General features: G+C 48.5%; 1 protein-coding gene across 1 annotated transcript; it reads left to right on the top strand.

Moving 5' to 3' along the window:
- The first annotated feature begins 246 nt into the window (after window positions 1–246).
- Window positions 247–13,183, top strand: LOC120666064 (zinc finger CCCH domain-containing protein 66-like). The gene is made up of 7 exons (XM_039945855.1): window positions 247–499; window positions 2,200–2,357; window positions 9,129–9,191; window positions 9,937–10,056; window positions 10,185–10,481; window positions 11,183–11,509; window positions 12,345–13,183. The coding sequence occupies exons 1-7, from the start codon at window positions 382–384 to the stop codon at window positions 12,612–12,614; spliced, it is 1,353 nt and encodes a 450-aa protein (XP_039801789.1). The 5' UTR covers window positions 247–381; the 3' UTR covers window positions 12,615–13,183.
- The last annotated feature ends 3,051 nt before the right edge of the window (window positions 13,184–16,234 follow it).

The following is a 16,234-nucleotide window of genomic DNA, read 5'->3' as shown; positions in this document are numbered from 1 at the left end:
ACCGACAGCCAAAACAATGCGCTTTCAATTTAGTTCGCTCGGTGGTGTGGCATAAATGAAGTTTCTTCTGCAGCTGCCGGCCGCCATCCCCACTCCCATGCTGCGCGGCTGTGTGCGCAGCCGGGGTGCGCCCGGGATTTTGCGCCCGCGGGTGGTTTCGGTTGCGGCCTTGCGGGCGCGTGGGTGAGAAATGGGGGAGGTGCAGGTGGGCGCGGAACAAAAACGACTGGCTGTCCGAGCCGGGGTGGACGGACGCCTGCCGCTTGGCTTGGCTCCTCTCCTCCTCCACCTCCCTCTCGCCTCGCGTCGCTTCTCCCCCACTCCACTCCGCCTCCCCCCTCGCGTCGCGGCGCCCTCTGATCTGATGCCGGGGAGGCCCTGATGGCGGCGGCGGGAGCTGGAGCGGCCGGCGGCGGCGGGGGAGCCGGGGGCGGGGAGGGGTCCTCCTCCTCCCCGGCGGGCGTCGCGATCGGGCCCCACCACCACGGGACCGCGGAAGGTGAGCGCCGGTTACCACTCTAGTTCCTGCCGTGGGGGCCTGCCCCCCCTCTCCCCCGTGCCACCGCCGGGGTGCCGCGGCGCCGGCGGTGCAATGCCGCGCGCGCGGGGCTGGGAGCGGGGTTCGTGCAGGGGAACCGGGTAGGGGTAGCCGTGGAGCTCGATGCGCGTCGCCAATCGTGAGGCTGCAGGGGATTAGTTCGCGGCTTGGTCGCGGAGAATTTCGCCGAATTCGGGGGGCCGGAATTGGGCCAAACGGCCTTGGGGATCGGCGCGCGCTTGCGACGGTCCTGCGCTGAGGCGCGTGTAGTGCTCTGGCATTGCTTTCGGGGTTCGAGCGGAAGGTGCATCGACCGAGCTGGACTGGATTGTAATTCGGTGGGTTAAGATGGGCGGTGCTTGGTTCGTGATCGTCGCTTCGCGTTGTCCCGGCCTCTCGGTTGTCTTTTTCTTCTGTGTCGGTGGGTTCAATGCTGTATGTTTGCGACCATCGTGCTAGGTCGGGGATATAAAATTTTAATCCATCTATGATTTTCTCATCCGTGTCCCTTGGGTTCAAGCCTTCAAGGTAGTAACACTTTGGCATGCACCTGTAAGCATGTCAATCCTGGGAAAAGCAGAGGTCTGCACTCCTCGTTTGATTGCTGAAAGAAGGAAGTACTAAATACTGAAATGTGTTTGGTTACAGTTCCAGTTTGAAGAATTAGGGGACAGGCAGACAGATGCTTGACTTTTAGTTAAAGGTGTCACCCTTTGGTGGATTTACTTTTGCCCTCCACTCGGAGGGCATGGTGTACCCTGCCTTTTCAGCTGTTGGATGAGATGGTAATTTGCCTCTGCTTCAAGCATTGGGAGGACTGCTTGTCTCAGTTGTGTTATGAAGCTCTGGGTGCTCAAAACCAAGTTTTTGTTATTATTATCTTTCTGGACAGAGTTGAGTTGGGTTTAGTTTGTTTGTGCAGGTGCTTTAGCTTCTTATTATTAGTTGCACTTTCACTTGTTAGCCTTTCAAGAAGTTGGTAGGTGCATCAGTGGGCTCAACTGTTTTCATGACCACCACTGAATGTGAAGTGCTCTCTATCATCTGTGCTCCATATTAATCAAACCAGGTTGGTTTGGGTCTGAAAAGGTTTCAAAAAAGCTTTGCCATTCTTTCTGAAACACAAATATTTTTCATTTTAGTCTAGCATCTGACCGAATTGGTGACATACTGACATGTTTGTTTGTCTTCTGGAGGAAAAGTCAAGACCTTTAGGCTGATTGATTATTTGTCTGTTTAGTGCACTTGACATGTGTTGGCGCATGCACTTTTCTTGCCTATAGTATCCCTTTTTCCATTGCAGTACAAGTAGCGGGTGCTAGAGTAACAAATTAGATGTACCTGTTTCAATCTGCTATTACATCTTTTCAATGAAACAAAGGAAATTTCATGACAATGCCTTCCAAAAATTTCAGTGCATTGTTGACTAGCATGTTGGACAACATTTTATACAAATCTGATAAAAAGATATGAACTTCCTATTTTGTTTGGAAATGAATGGATGTACGCTAGTATTATATCTGGAAGTTTTTATGCAGAGTTGCTTGGCTTCTTGCCACATGTTGATGTAGTTTTCAGCTTAATTATTCTTAAGCATGGATTCTTAATGTGAATATGTAGAGAGATTGCTAGTTGCTAAAGCAAATTCTTAATGGTTGCAGAGGCTATGTGGCAAATGACTTTAGGAGGAGGAGAATCTATTGAACATGGTCCCTTCCCTGAGAGAATTGGAGAACCAGACTGTAGTTATTATATGAGGACTGGACTTTGTAGATTTGGGGCAACGTGCAAGTTCAATCACCCGCCAAACAGGAAGCTGGTAGCTTCAAACTATATCTTTGTCTGCAATATATTGAAACTTGTTGTCATTTCTATAACTTATTGTAGTACAGATTGCTGGAAGTTTACTTCTAATGTGTCACGATCTCATTAGTTTCCATTCATCCTCTAGCCCCTTTCGCCATTGCTATTTAGGCTCATAAGTTAACACTTCTTTATGAGTCTCTTGAGAGCTTTATAGATTCTTCCAACTTTCTACAATGTTCTGAAGAAACCATGTAGCTTAACTAAATTAATTGGAGCAACAAAATAGCTGTCAAGTTTGCTTATTTCTACTGATATTTAGTTTGTTAAGGAGGTGGCGTTCTAAAGCATGATACCTTAGTGTTGGAAAATGAAAATTCAACTTAATTCAATGCTGGGGATAGACCTAAACTAAATCTGTCTTTCCTTCATTTTCTACGCTTACAAATGAACCTTGAATTTGTGATATGGAGTTCTGTCTATTACCATAAAGGGATAGAATGAGGCCATATAATTTTTTTTCTCTCGAATAGGCCATATAATTTGACTAGACCAGTCATGAATTTTTTTGAAATAATTTTTTTTACTTATGTTCACCTTAAGAATGCAAGGTGATTGAAGGAAGATATGGCTAGGAATAGATTGAATTGATTAGGGTGCCAAGCACGAGTACATGTACATATAGGCAAGGATGCCGAGGAATATGGGAATATCCAATCTAGGGGATACTTGCCTATCCTAATCAATCAAGAGAAATCCCAAGGGGGGGGCGCACCTAGACAGGTGCGGCGCCCAACCCTAAAGGCCAACACGGCCAGCTAACCAAGGCCCATGGGCCAGCCTATACACCTCGCTAACACGCCCCCGCAATCTGATCGTCGGCAGCGCGGACGTTCAGACTGGACCTGAACTCCGAGAACACTGAAGACGGAAGTCCCTTGGTGAAGATGTCGGCGTACTGTGACGATGTTGGAACATGCATGACGTGGACATCACCAACAGCAACACGCTCCCGCACGAAGTGAAGATCAATCTCAATGTGCTTGGTGCGTTGATGCTGGACGGGGTTGGAGGACACGTAGACGGCGCTGCTGTTGTCACAATAGACCAAGGAAGCACGCCGAGGAGGTGCATGAAGCTCGAGGAGAAGCTGGCGCAACCAAGTGGCTTCGGCAACACCATTAGCCACAGCACGGTACTCTGCCTCTGCGCTGGATTTGGACACAGTGTTCTGCCGCTTCGACGACCATGAGACCAGGTTGTCCCCAAGTAATACCGCATAACCCGATGTGGGTTTGCGAGTATCTGGACAGCCTGCCCAATCTGCGTTAGAGTACACAGTTAGCTCACCCTGCGAAGACGGCCGGAGAAGAAGTCCCCGGTGCAGTGTGCCTCGAATGTAGCGCAGGATACGCTTCAAGACAGCAAGGTGCGGCTCACGCGGATCATGCATGTGCAAGCAAACCTGCTGAATGGCATAAGCGATATCCGGCCTGGTGAAGGTGAGGTACTGCAGAGCACCGGCGAGACTCCGGAAGTCGGAGGCATCCTGAACAGGTGGACCATCAGCCGCCAGCTTGGGGTTGGTGTCCACCGGAGTAGAGCACGGCTTGCACTCGGCCATACCTGCGCGGTCCAGAATGTCATGCATGTACTACCGCTGAGAGAGAAGAAGTCCGGAGCCACACCGCTGTACATGCATCCCCAAGAAGTGATGGAGTTCCTCCAGATCCTTCATGCTGAACTCCTGCTGCAAGGCCTGAATGGTGCGCTGGAGGATAGCTGGTGAGGAGGCTGTGAGGACGATATCATCAACATACAGGAGCAAGTAGATGGTGTCGGCGCCGCGGCGGTAGACAAACAAAGAGGTGTCTGACTTGGCCTCGACAAATCCCAAACTGAGAAGGTATGCTGCAAAGTGACTGTACCATGCTCGGGGAGCCTGCTTCAGCCCGTAGAGAGATCTGTTGAGCCGACAGACGAAATCAGGGCGTGCAGGGTCCTCAAAACCAGCTGGCTGAGCATAGTAGACCGTCTCTGAGAGCGTGCCATGGAGGAAGGCGTTCTTGACGTCGAGCTGGTGAATGGGCCACCGTTGAGAGAGCGCCAGGGACAGAACAGTGCGGACGGTTGCTGGCTTCACCACAGGACTGAATGTCTCATCGAAATCCACACCTAGCCGCTGAGTGAATCCACGCAGAACCCAGCGAGTCTTGTACCGCTCCAGGGAACCGTCAGCTTGGAGCTTGTGTTTGAAGATCCACTTGCCGGTAACCACAATAGAACGCGGTGGCCGAGGAACCAGATCCCAGGTCTGATTCCGCAGGAGGGCTGCATGCTCTTCTTCCATAGCCGCCCGCCAATTGGGGTCGGCGAGGGCGCTACGGAAGGTCTTCAGGACCGGAGACAAGGGAGTCGAGGTGAAGAGCGCAGGCTGCCAGAAGCCGAGTTTCGCACGAGTGACCATGCGATGCTCGTTGACGACGGGAAACCACCGGCACGGCTCCCTTGGGCAGGGGAGGGGCGCCGGGGCTGACGGGAGGTGGTGGAGCCGCCCGGTCTCGCCGCGAGTAGACGCGGGCGTAGGGCTGCACCGGTGGAAGGGGACGCGCCGCCTGGCAATCCGGTCCAGGTGCAGGTGATGTGCCTGCTGGAGTGGCCGGACTGCGAGGGGCGAAGCCAGGCGGAACTGTTGGGGCTGCATGAGGCGGAGGCGTCGGGGGCCGCACGTGGCAGTGCAGCGGAGGCGTCGAAGGCTGCACGTGGCAGTGCAGGGGAGAGCGCTCCAGGAGCCGCACATGGCGGTGCGGTGGTCGACGGTGCCGCGCCACCAGGAGGACTGCGCTCGGCGAGCAACGGGCTCGAGCCAGCGGCAGGGCTGTGCTCGGTGAGCAATGGGCTTGAGCCAGCACAGCGCGCGGGGGGGGGGGGGTGGTGGTGTACCTGCAACCACAGGGGGGTGTGACGGTGCAACAGGAGCCAGCACAAAGTCAGTGCTATCCAAGAACTCGAGAGCCGCCGGGGAGACAGGCTGGGGGTGCTGCTCAGCAAACGGGAAGGAGGCCTCGTCGAAGACGACATGGCGAGAGATGATGACCTTGTTAGTGGCAAGGTCAAGGCAGCGATAGCCTTTGTGATGAGCAGAGTAACCCAGAAAGACGCACAAGGCTGAGCGAGGAGCTAGCTTGTGAGGAGCGGTTGCGGAGAGGTTGGGATAGCTCGTACATCCGAAAACACGCAAGTGGTCGTATGTCGGCGTGGTGCCAAAGAGGACCGAGTGCGGAGTTGCGGAGTCGAGTGTTTTGGTGGGTAGCAGGTTGAGGAGGTGGGTAGCCGTGGAGAGAGCTTCCACCCAGAAGGATGGAGGTGCTGATGCCTGGAACAGAAGGGAGCGAACAACATTATTAGTAGAGCGAATAATGCGTTCAGCTTTACCGTTCTGGGTGGAGGTGTAGGGACAGGACATGCGCAAGTGGACGTCGTGGGTCAAGAAGAACGTGCGGGCGCTGGAGTTATCGAACTCTTTGCCATTGTCGCACTAGACTGCCTTGACGGTGATGCCGAACTGGGTTTGCACATGAGCGAAAAAGTGAGTGAGGGTGGTATACGTGTCAGACTTAAGGCGTAAAGGAAAAGTCCACAAATAGTGCGAGTGATCATCAAGAATGATAAGATAATATTTAAAACCCGACACAGACAACTGGAGAGGTCCATAAATCACAGTGTATGAGATCAAAATTATTATTCGCACGAGACGATGATGCACTAAAGGGAAGGCGAACATGACGCCCAAGCTGACACGCATGACAAATGGAAGACCCGCCATCGCTGGAACACGTCGGGAGGATGGACGCGAGCTTGCTGAAGGCGTTGCGACCTGGATGACTGGGGCGACGGTGCCAGAGGGAGGCGGTGGAGGTGGCGACCAGGGAGTGAGCAGCAGTCGGAAGGTGCAGCGGGTAGAGTGGCCCGGAGCTATTGCACCTGACGATCACTTTCCTGGACAGGAGTTCCTTCACAGAACAACCAGAAGGGTCAAACTCCACAGAACAGTTGTTATCGGAAGTGAATTGACGAACATAAATTAGATTCTTAATAAGTGGAGGTGAAACCAGAACATTATTAAGATGTAAGGATTTGTGTAAGTCAGTTGATCCAATTGCAGTGACAGGCAGAAGGGAACCATTACTGACAACAATAGAGGAGGGAGTGGAAGACTGGGGTGGTAGGGAGTGAGATAGGGCGGTCACATGAGGGGTCATATGAGAGGAGGCACCTGAATCAAAATACCACTCTGTGTTCTGTGGCGGGTTGAGCGTCATGGTGCTGAACGTCGAGGCGAGCGACTGCTGGTCCCATGAAGGGAGATCGGCGAGCGGGTTGTAGTAACCCGGTGCTGGTGGAGTCCATTGTCCGGCAGGCACGGTGGGGGTCGGTGGAGGAGTCGCCTGCTGCGCGGTCAGCAGGGTCTGCTGGTAGGCGAGCAGGGCCTGCTGTTGCTGCTGAGCCTACTGCGGAGGGCGGGCTTGGGGAGGACGTGCGCCTGGCCACATCTGGATGGACCCGGACCACAGGTTCCAGTATGTTGGCCAGGGCGCAGGCTGCTGCCCCCCTTGGCGCCACCGGCAGGCTGCTGGGAGGAGGTGGCGGCGTCCTTCTTGTTCCCGCCGCCATCGCGCTCGCTGCGGCGGCTCTTGGAGGGCTTCGCCTGAGCACCCCCGGAGCCAGAGCCGCCGCCGCCCTTGGAGTTGCTGGTGCCGCCAGCAGGAGAGGGCGCGGCTGTCTGCATGGCGACGAGGGCTGTCGGTGTCGCAGCCTGATGCGCGAAGGTGAGCTCCTCCAAGCGCAAGGCCTCCTTTGCCTCGAGGAAGGAGGGGAAGGGCTGCCTGCGCCGAAGATGGAGGCCGATGTTGGCGAAGCGCTCGTTGAGGCCGCGGATGAGGTTGAGGACGAGGGTCCGATCCGAGACGACTTCGCCGAGGGCGCCAAGGTCAGAGGCCATCCGCTGGAGCCGCCTGCAGTAATCTGTAATGGACAGATCACCTTGAGAGAAGCCACGGAATTCGGCATCGAGGTAGAGGGCGCGCGTCTCGCGGTTGCCGAGGAACTGTGTTTCCACAGCGAGCCAGGCATCGCGCGCGAGATGGCGCCCGTGGAGATGGTGTCGGCAAGATCGTCGGAGACGGAGCCAAGGATCCAGAACTTCACGACGCAGTCCATGCGCGCCCAGTCGGGTTGGGCAGCAGCGAGGGGAGCGTCGGAGAGGACGTGGTCGCGGAGAGAAAACTTGCCGACGACGAGGAGGAACTGGTCCTTCCAGCGAGCATAGTTGCCGGAGACATCAAGGACGATGGGGATCAAGCTCTGGATGTTCTGGACCGCCACCGCCTGCGCGTGAAGGTTGACGATGGCCGCAGCCTCGTGAAGCAGCAAGGCGTGATGAAGATCGCGCGCATCAGGGGGGGGGGGGGACATCGTGGGCGTCCCGTCGGCGTCCTCGTCGTCGGAGGGGAGGGCGGCGTTGCGCTCGCGCTTGCGCACGCTAGGGCATCGCACGTGCGGGCAGCAGCAGCGTCGCGCTCCTTGGCCGCCGCCGCGGCCTCGATCTCGGCCTCGGCGGCGCGGGCTAGGGCAGCCTCGTGCGCCGACCGGCGCTGCTCCTTGGCCTCGGCAGCGGCTTCAGCGGCGGCGGCGGCAGAGGGGGTGGTGGAACCGGCCATGGATGGCGGGCGCGGTGGCGCAGCAGGGCTGGCGCGCGCAGAGGAGGTGAGCGCGGCGCGGAGAGGCTCCGGCGCGCGCACAGGGGAGGTGGACGCGGCGCGGCAGATTGCCGGCGCGTAGGCGCTGCTCGGCGATGGCCGGCGCGCTAGGGCAGCGGAAATTGAATCGGGGAGAAAACGTGGACTCGTGATACCATCAAGGAAGATATGGCTGGGAATAGATTGAATTGATTATGGTGCCAAGCACGAGTACATGTACATATAGGCAAGGATGCCGAGGAATATGGGAATATCCAATCTAGGGGATACTTGCCTATCCTAATCAATCAAGAGAAATCCCAAGGGGGGGGGGGGGCGCACCTAGACAGGTGCGGTGCCCAACCCTAAAGGTCAACACGGCCAGCTAACCAAGGCCCATGGGCCAGCCTATACACCTTGCTAACAGTGATGTTGCAATGCATCATTTTCTTTTTGCTGTTACTCATTTAACATGTTCTATCTGATATTAGAAGGTTATGACTTACATGTATGCTGGCTTAACTGGTGCACTCTTATAATGAAGATAATAGTCTTATTTGATGCATTCATCCTTCTGTATATTCTATGGTCTGCTAAATATCTTTATCTTTACTACTTAAAACATTTGAGTTGGTGCTGGTGGTGGTGATCTGCCCATAAACTTCGCATTATTTACCCATCCTTGCCCCTGAGTCTGATTATTGGGAATTTTGCTGGCATTTGCACATAACATTAAATCATTAATCATCTACATATTTTGTCATTTATACTTCCTCTGTGACACCATCTCACATGAAGTACGTAATTGTTTGATTTCTTGTGCCGTTGAATGCATGGGCAATTTTGCTATTCTCATAACACAAAGTACTCTAGCGTAGGATTTTCCTTTCTTTTCTTTATTCTACGCTTGATGCAGTTGCTTACATTTTAAATGTACGCGAAATTTGTGGTAGCTTTATCCTATTTTAAGGGCATATAGTTTTATCAATTGTTACTTGCTGCTTGATTTTAATTCTGGTCTTGACTTCAGTTACTTTTGGTTAAATTAGGCTGTTGCCGCTGCAAGGATGAAAGGGGAGTATCCTTACAGAGTTGGTCAACCAGAGTGTCAAGTGAGTTTTTAGTTTAAGTAGCCGGTTTGATCATCATTTTCTCTTCATTTAAATTTTCGAAACCATGTGATGTACGATATATAATAAAATTAGCAGGTTTCACTAATAAAATATTTCAGATGGTGGTCATCAGTCTTATGTTATCTATGGTCTTTCAATGCTGTTCCTAGATGGTTATTTGTGGCAGACAGGCAGACATTTTACTTGATTCCCCTGCTTAGTCTACAGAAAATAGCTTTAAATAATGACATTCTGAGAAGTATCCCTTGTATACATGTTTTCCTTTATCAAAGCTGCACTACCATGTTTCTTGGTAGATGTAACCTGAAGAGTTGACCTAAACCTAAGTTGTGGGTGAATGTCATGATCATTTACTTGTTCAAGTTTTTTTTAGCCAAGCTCCTTATAATTCTTATAGGTATAGATTGGGTGTTAATCAGATGCCATGACCCAATGTTCTAAATATTGTTCAGCTTAACTTTATGAAAATTATCATAACATGCCTTTGTATGTTCTTCTATTGAAGTGTACAACTCTATAAATCATTCCCTCTTTGTGGAATTCCTAATCCATTTAGTCTATCCGCTCACACTTTTTTCCTCTCTCTGTGGGCATATGTTGTTTTATTTACATTTCATTGCTTTGAGTTAAAATTGGACTTCAGGTTATTTTGATTTGGCGGTTGTTTCAATCTGGGCCTAGATGAAATATGGTCCTACAAATTTTAATATCGATTCATTTACAGTATTATCTGAAGACCGGGACATGCAAGTTTGGAGCAACATGCAAGTTTCATCACCCCAGAGAAAAGGCTGCGATTGCAACGCGAGTACAGTTGAATGTTCTAGGTTACCCAATAAGGCCGGTCTGTTCTAAAATTCCTTTGTTTTTTGGTTGTTGCTCAATTGCTCATTGTGTTTAACAATAATTGTCTAGAATCTCTTAGCTTGTCTACGTGATTAGCTTTCATTTACTTGCAGTTTATTACTGCAGAATGAGAAGGAATGTGCTTATTATTTGAGAACAGGGCAGTGCAAATTTGCAAGCACATGTAAGTTTCATCATCCACCGCCCTCCAATACGATGGTTGCTGTACGCGGCTCTATTTATTCACCTGGGCAATCTGCAACCTCTCCTGGTCAACATACATATCCTGGGGCTGTTACTAATTGGACTTTGTCAAGATCTGCATCATTTATTGCAAGTCCTCGGTGGCCTGGTCATTCAGGCTATGCACAAATGATTGTTCCCCAGGGCCTTGTTCAAGTTCCTGGGTGGAATCCTTATGCTGTATGTCCTTTAACCCTTTCTCTTCATACTTCAATATCTTATTCCTTTTTTTTTCTTTGTCAAACCTTTATGCTGTTGATCTATTTTAATGCATAATATGTGTTACCTCCATATTTGTTATTGTGAGTGGTACTGATACCAAAGGCAGTATTTAACAAGGCATTTTATTGTGAAATGCTCATCATGCACAACTCAGCCACTATCTGTCATGCATTATACTAGCCTTGTTTACTAGTTGGCCTTGGCCTCCAGTGCATCAGAGATAATGATCTTTATTTTCTATCTAGGAGTGTGTACTACTTTTAGTCACACCTCCATCCTACCTTACTTAACATGCACTGAACTATCCCACCCTACTGTTACAATCAAAATGTTTCACTCGTGCAACCTACCTAATCCAACCTATTCATCACCCACCCCAACCTGTCGAAGTGAGCCTATCCCATCTTGCAGTTGGGTCTTCCAACTGGCCTGACTTACTGAAGCCTTATTATGTACATCCCTACTTCCTGACTTGAATCGCGGATGAGTGTCAGTTGATACTTCTAATAAGCCTTTATACCTTATGATCAAAGCAATTCCATGCCATGTACAACATCATTTTCAGGACATCTGTAATATAGTTATTTTTTACTAGCTGTTTTATTTGGTATTCCTCTTATGGAATTATACATGATCAGCATTTTATTTATGTCTCTTAGGCACAAATGGGCTCTTCTTCGCCAGATGACCAACAACGAACACCTGGCACAACTCAATACTATGCTAGCTCACATCAAAGTGAAACTACTGCTGTGGGTGACCATGGAATGTATCCGTCATACCAACCAGGTTCTGTTCCTCTTGGACTTTATGCAGTACAAGGAGATAACATATTTCCTGAGAGACCTGACCAGCCTGAGTGTCAGTTCTATATGAAAACCGGAGACTGCAAGTTTGGTGCTGTTTGTAAGTTTAATCACCCTAAGGAGCGGCTGATTCCTGCTCCAAACTGTGCATTGAGTCCATTAGGTCTTCCACTTCGCCCGGTAATGTTGTTTTTCCATGTTGGTTTCACCAAGCAGAAAATATGAAACTGATTCCACTTGATAAAATATTTTTCCTGTGTGTTTGTTTTAGTCTTTGTAGCTTGGGTAAATGATACAATTTTCAGAACTAACCCTTTAAGAACTGTTAACAAACAAATGAAAACTTTCTCATGGATTCAGATGTTCAGCAAAGCTTGCTTGGGTCTTTATTATATGAAAATGATGATAATGTGAAGATGAACAGCTTTGACATCGTGTTAAATGAAGTTAAGGCAAAGAAAGTAGAGATGAAAAAGAACTTTTATAATCTTTGCATATAGATAGATCTTCTAAGCTGTGTTATTTTTTGGAATTAATGATGAACTTGAAATAGCTATACAAGAATCAAGGGAAGACAAAATTTAACAAGAAGCTACTTACAGTAAGAAAAAACAATAAGAGATCTCCATTAGCCTATCAAACCCGCACCTAGGGTTTAGGATGTTTATGAGCTTATCATACTGCCTAACTCAGTTTTTTATGGACTGTGATTTATCTTTTCAAAAAAAGTTTGACTGTGGTTTATCGCATGTCCCATATTAGTGTAGTAGCAACTTGTTCAACCATTCCTCTAAATGTCTGTTCTATTAGTCTGCTGCCAATTATACTCTCTCATGTCTACCAAGCATTTAGCAAGCAATATTGAGTGTATGCGGTATATGTTTGTCACTGGATTTTGGTTCTTTACATGACCTGTTTTTAATGTTATTGACACTTTTTAGAGTGTTCAAGCTATTTACAGTTAAGATCTGTGGGTGTTATGCTAACCACCCTTTTCCTTTTTTACTGCTAACAGGGAGAACCTGTCTGCACCTTCTATTCTCGTTACGGCATCTGCAAGTTCGGTCCAAATTGCAAATTTGACCATCCTATGGGAACCCTTATGTACGGAACTGCAACCTCACCGACAGGTGATGCACCAACCATGCACTACCAGTTAGCATCTTCACCAGGGCATTCTGAAAGATTGCTCGACGGAGGGTCCGGAAGGTCTCATAGGATTTCCCAAACTGATTCCCAGCAAATACCCTCCGGCAATGGAAGCACTGAGAGAGAGATGTCATAAGCCGCTGTCCTCAGCCTTCCCTCATGCTTATTCCCATTCTAGACTCTTCAGTAATTATCTCCCAACACATTCAAAGAGCTGAAGCTGTACAGGTCCTCATCCATCCTTCCTCCGCTGTTCTGAGCTTCCGCATTCTGGTGCTTCTCCGTGTATCACATTCAAGCAGGAAAAAGTTCTTGCTTACCCCATCCTGGTGCTCGTTTGCCCGCTGAAAAATAAATGGGGGTAACCATTCATATTTATCCGTACCGTACACAGACACAAGATACACTCACTCCCTGATCCCATTGTTGTAGTTATACAGGTGACCTGCGGTGAACAAAGCTTACCAAACTGACTGTACTGGGGATGCAACATCTCTTCCTCTCTTTCCTTTTGCTCTTCTTCCTTTTTAGGCAATTGGGGTGTGAGGGCAGGACGTGCTGCTCGTGCAAGTCAGCATGTTCAAAACAGCGGGAATAATACCCTGCCTTCAATGTAATAATTGTAATCTATGTATGACCCACCGAATTATTTCTTCAATAAGAGACATCGAGTGCGGATGTGACATGAGCCATCTTATCTAACCATGAATTTTGTTCGTTGATCGGCTAGTTCCTACTGATGTTTCTTTGAGGCATGATGTGATCTCACATTTGCATAAACTTTGATGTGGCCATCACATCTTCAAATATTTCAGTGAGCAAGTCTAAAAGTTTAAGTAAAATTTCTGTAGAATTTTCCTCAAGTTTTTTATACTGGCTCTGGCTCACTTGGTCACTTGTTAGACAATGATCTACTGGGCATCCACAACGGGTCGTTATGAGCTCTCTGCACGAGAGGCACATCAGCATTTCCGATTAAGAACCTCATTGGCAATGACAATACTATTTTGCACTGTTGCAAGGAACCGGAACATAAATTGAAGTACAAAATGAACTACGAAAAAGGTTAACAATACTATTTTGCACTATTCCGCACTATTGTAAAGAACGTAAACCAAAGTTCAAAATAAACTATAAAATAGGTGAAACTGGTGGAACTAGAAAAAGTAGCTCCACTGGCTTCGACTCTGAGGGGCTATATTAGCGGCTCAGCGCAACGGCGCACTACCCACTCCAGTGCGTGGAGCCGGAGCACCCAATGGCGAGATGTCTAGCGAGAGCCGCTAGCAAGCGGTTCCACATGAGTGAGTGGTCCCCAGTGCCCCACCATAGGTAAGAAAGACCTGAGCACGTCGATGAGACAGAGCTTAGGCCGCCATGGGCGAGTAGGAGCTTGGCCGGCGGCGTGAGGGTAGCCGCGGCTGTGGGTCAAAAGAAAAACCGTTGAAGTTTTGTGAGTCGAGGGCAGCCGGCACGAGCGGGCAGACTGGGAGAGTGTTCTTTTGTGCTAGCTGGGTCTTCAGCTGCATACCCTGGTCGACGGCTCAGATTGCGCTAAGGTTCGTGATACAGAGTCAGTATTTGCTGACGCGGCAGATGGTTATGTAATGGCATTATGACGTGGATAGTCAAACATATTTCGATGGTCAGCAGCATAACCTGGTTTTCCAAATAGCGTTCACACGTCAGCTGGTTTCAGGAAGGGATTTTCCCCAAGTTTCCTGCAAGTATTTTTTTTATACGCTCAATGGCTTCCATCGCAAGAGTAGACGTGATTAGTTGCTGCTTTTAATATATAGGGAAAAGTCAGGTTTACACCCTCCAACTATCGCAAAAGTCCGATTTTCAACCTTCAACTACGAAACTGGACAACATAGGCTATCCAACTGTCAAAACCGGGCAAATTTGACCCCCTGCGGTGGTTTTGAAGGTAGTTTTCCATTTTGTGAGAATTAAAAATATTCAATTTTACAATAAAAAATTTATAAAAATTTCATTTTAAGTCAAAAAATTATGAAATGGGTATAAAAAGTTTTCTAAAAATGTAACCTATCTATTGTCACAGGACTTGTGAGCTATTTAGATCTAATTTTTTTATGTTCATAATATTTGGCTACTTGCAGTTATGTCTATTATTTTTAATAATTAAGATTCAAATGGAGCAATAATAGATATGTTACATTTTTAGAAAAATTTTGGTACTAGTTTCATATTTTTCTGATTTAAAGTAAATTAGTTTTGATTTTTTAAATCTAATTAGATTTATTTAATTTTTTTAGAAAATGCAAAACCACCTTCAAAACCACCCCAATTGTTAAATTTACCCGGTTTTGACAGTTGGATGACCTATGTTGTCCGGTTTCGTAGTTGAATGTTAAAAATCAGACTTTTACGATAGTTCGAGGGTGAAAATTGGACTTTTCCCTAATATATAAGCTTGCTATTAAGATATCTGTAGACTGAGACTCCGGTGTACGAGAGCGGAGAAGATGGATTCAACGGATGTGACGGCAGGTGATGAAGATTGTAAATACTTTCAGTTCCCCGATAGTTGCTGGTTATCTTCTCCGTATTTTTGTCTAATCCCTTGTCTAATCGTGCGGTTGGTAAGCAACCTAAGAGCATCTCTAGCAATAGTCTCCAAATCGCAGCTCTTGTTTAGCTTTTGGAGGCTGGTCTCCATGTCATAGCCTCCAAATAATATATCCAAGTCCAGTAGAAACCCTCATATTTCAGCTCTTGTCCAAGTCTAGGGGAGCTGGTGAGTGAGGCCCACAGATGGAGGGGCTCCTTGGAGGCCCCCCCTCCGGTCTAGGGGTGGAGGGGGAGATTTGGAGGCCTATCTAGTTTAGGGACTCAAGTAGAGAGGTTGCTGGAGTTATTTTTCTTGGTTTCACACTTCAAATTTGGGGTAAGGGGTTTGAGAGAGAGTCTGCTGAAGTTGCTCTAATGGAAATTCAGGATGAGTTTCAGGATAGCAGGGTCTGAGGTGTGGATATGGATCGCCTGCAGTGACCGAAAGCGATGCTCTCCCAATGACATGAGGGCCCTTGAGTTGGGGCTATGTATCAGTTCCAAGGAGTCTACAAAGCGCATATGCAAGCGTTTGTGTTTCGTTGCTTTTTATTTTTAGGGAAAAGGGCAGTGCCCCTCATTTTACTTTAGTAGCCAAACCGAAAATCTTTTACAGCAGTTCAAAGTAGCGTATTCGAAGCACGCCCGCTAACAACAGGTTTACGGGTAGCTGAAAACAAATTTAGGGAAGAGTTTGGGGGGCATCAAACCCTCTCCCACGCCAGAAGCTGACAAATCTTCCACTTCCAACGCCTCCCAGTCTTGTGTTGACGGAACAGTCAGCGAAGGAGATTTGGTCCAGGCAAGTCTCGGCGGTTGTTTTGCACACTCTTCCATCTTTGCCACCAGGGTCTCCAGCTCGCTTGCATCCTTGCATAAGACCTCACATCTCCGCATCATCCTCACCTTGAGTAGCACCATCTTCGTCCGACCACACCAAACCCTGATAACACATAGCGAGGCTGGAGTTTCCAATCCACCTATCCTCCCTAAATCTCACCGACTTCCCATCTCCAATCTTTTAGGAATATCCCATCTTAGCTGCTTTGCAAGCCCACATCACCTTTCCAAAAAGGTGAAATGTCATACTCGGGGCAGCAAAAGATATTAGGGTCAGCTATTTATATTTGTGGTTAACCAGGTTCTTCCAAATTGCTTCATGGTTTAAATAGTATCAAACTA

The sequence above is a fragment of the Panicum virgatum genome, chromosome 3N (assembly GCF_016808335.1).
Source record: "Panicum virgatum strain AP13 chromosome 3N, P.virgatum_v5, whole genome shotgun sequence".
Taxonomy (NCBI): Eukaryota; Viridiplantae; Streptophyta; class Magnoliopsida; order Poales; family Poaceae; genus Panicum; species Panicum virgatum.
This window is presented reverse-complemented; position numbering and strand designations above follow the sequence as displayed.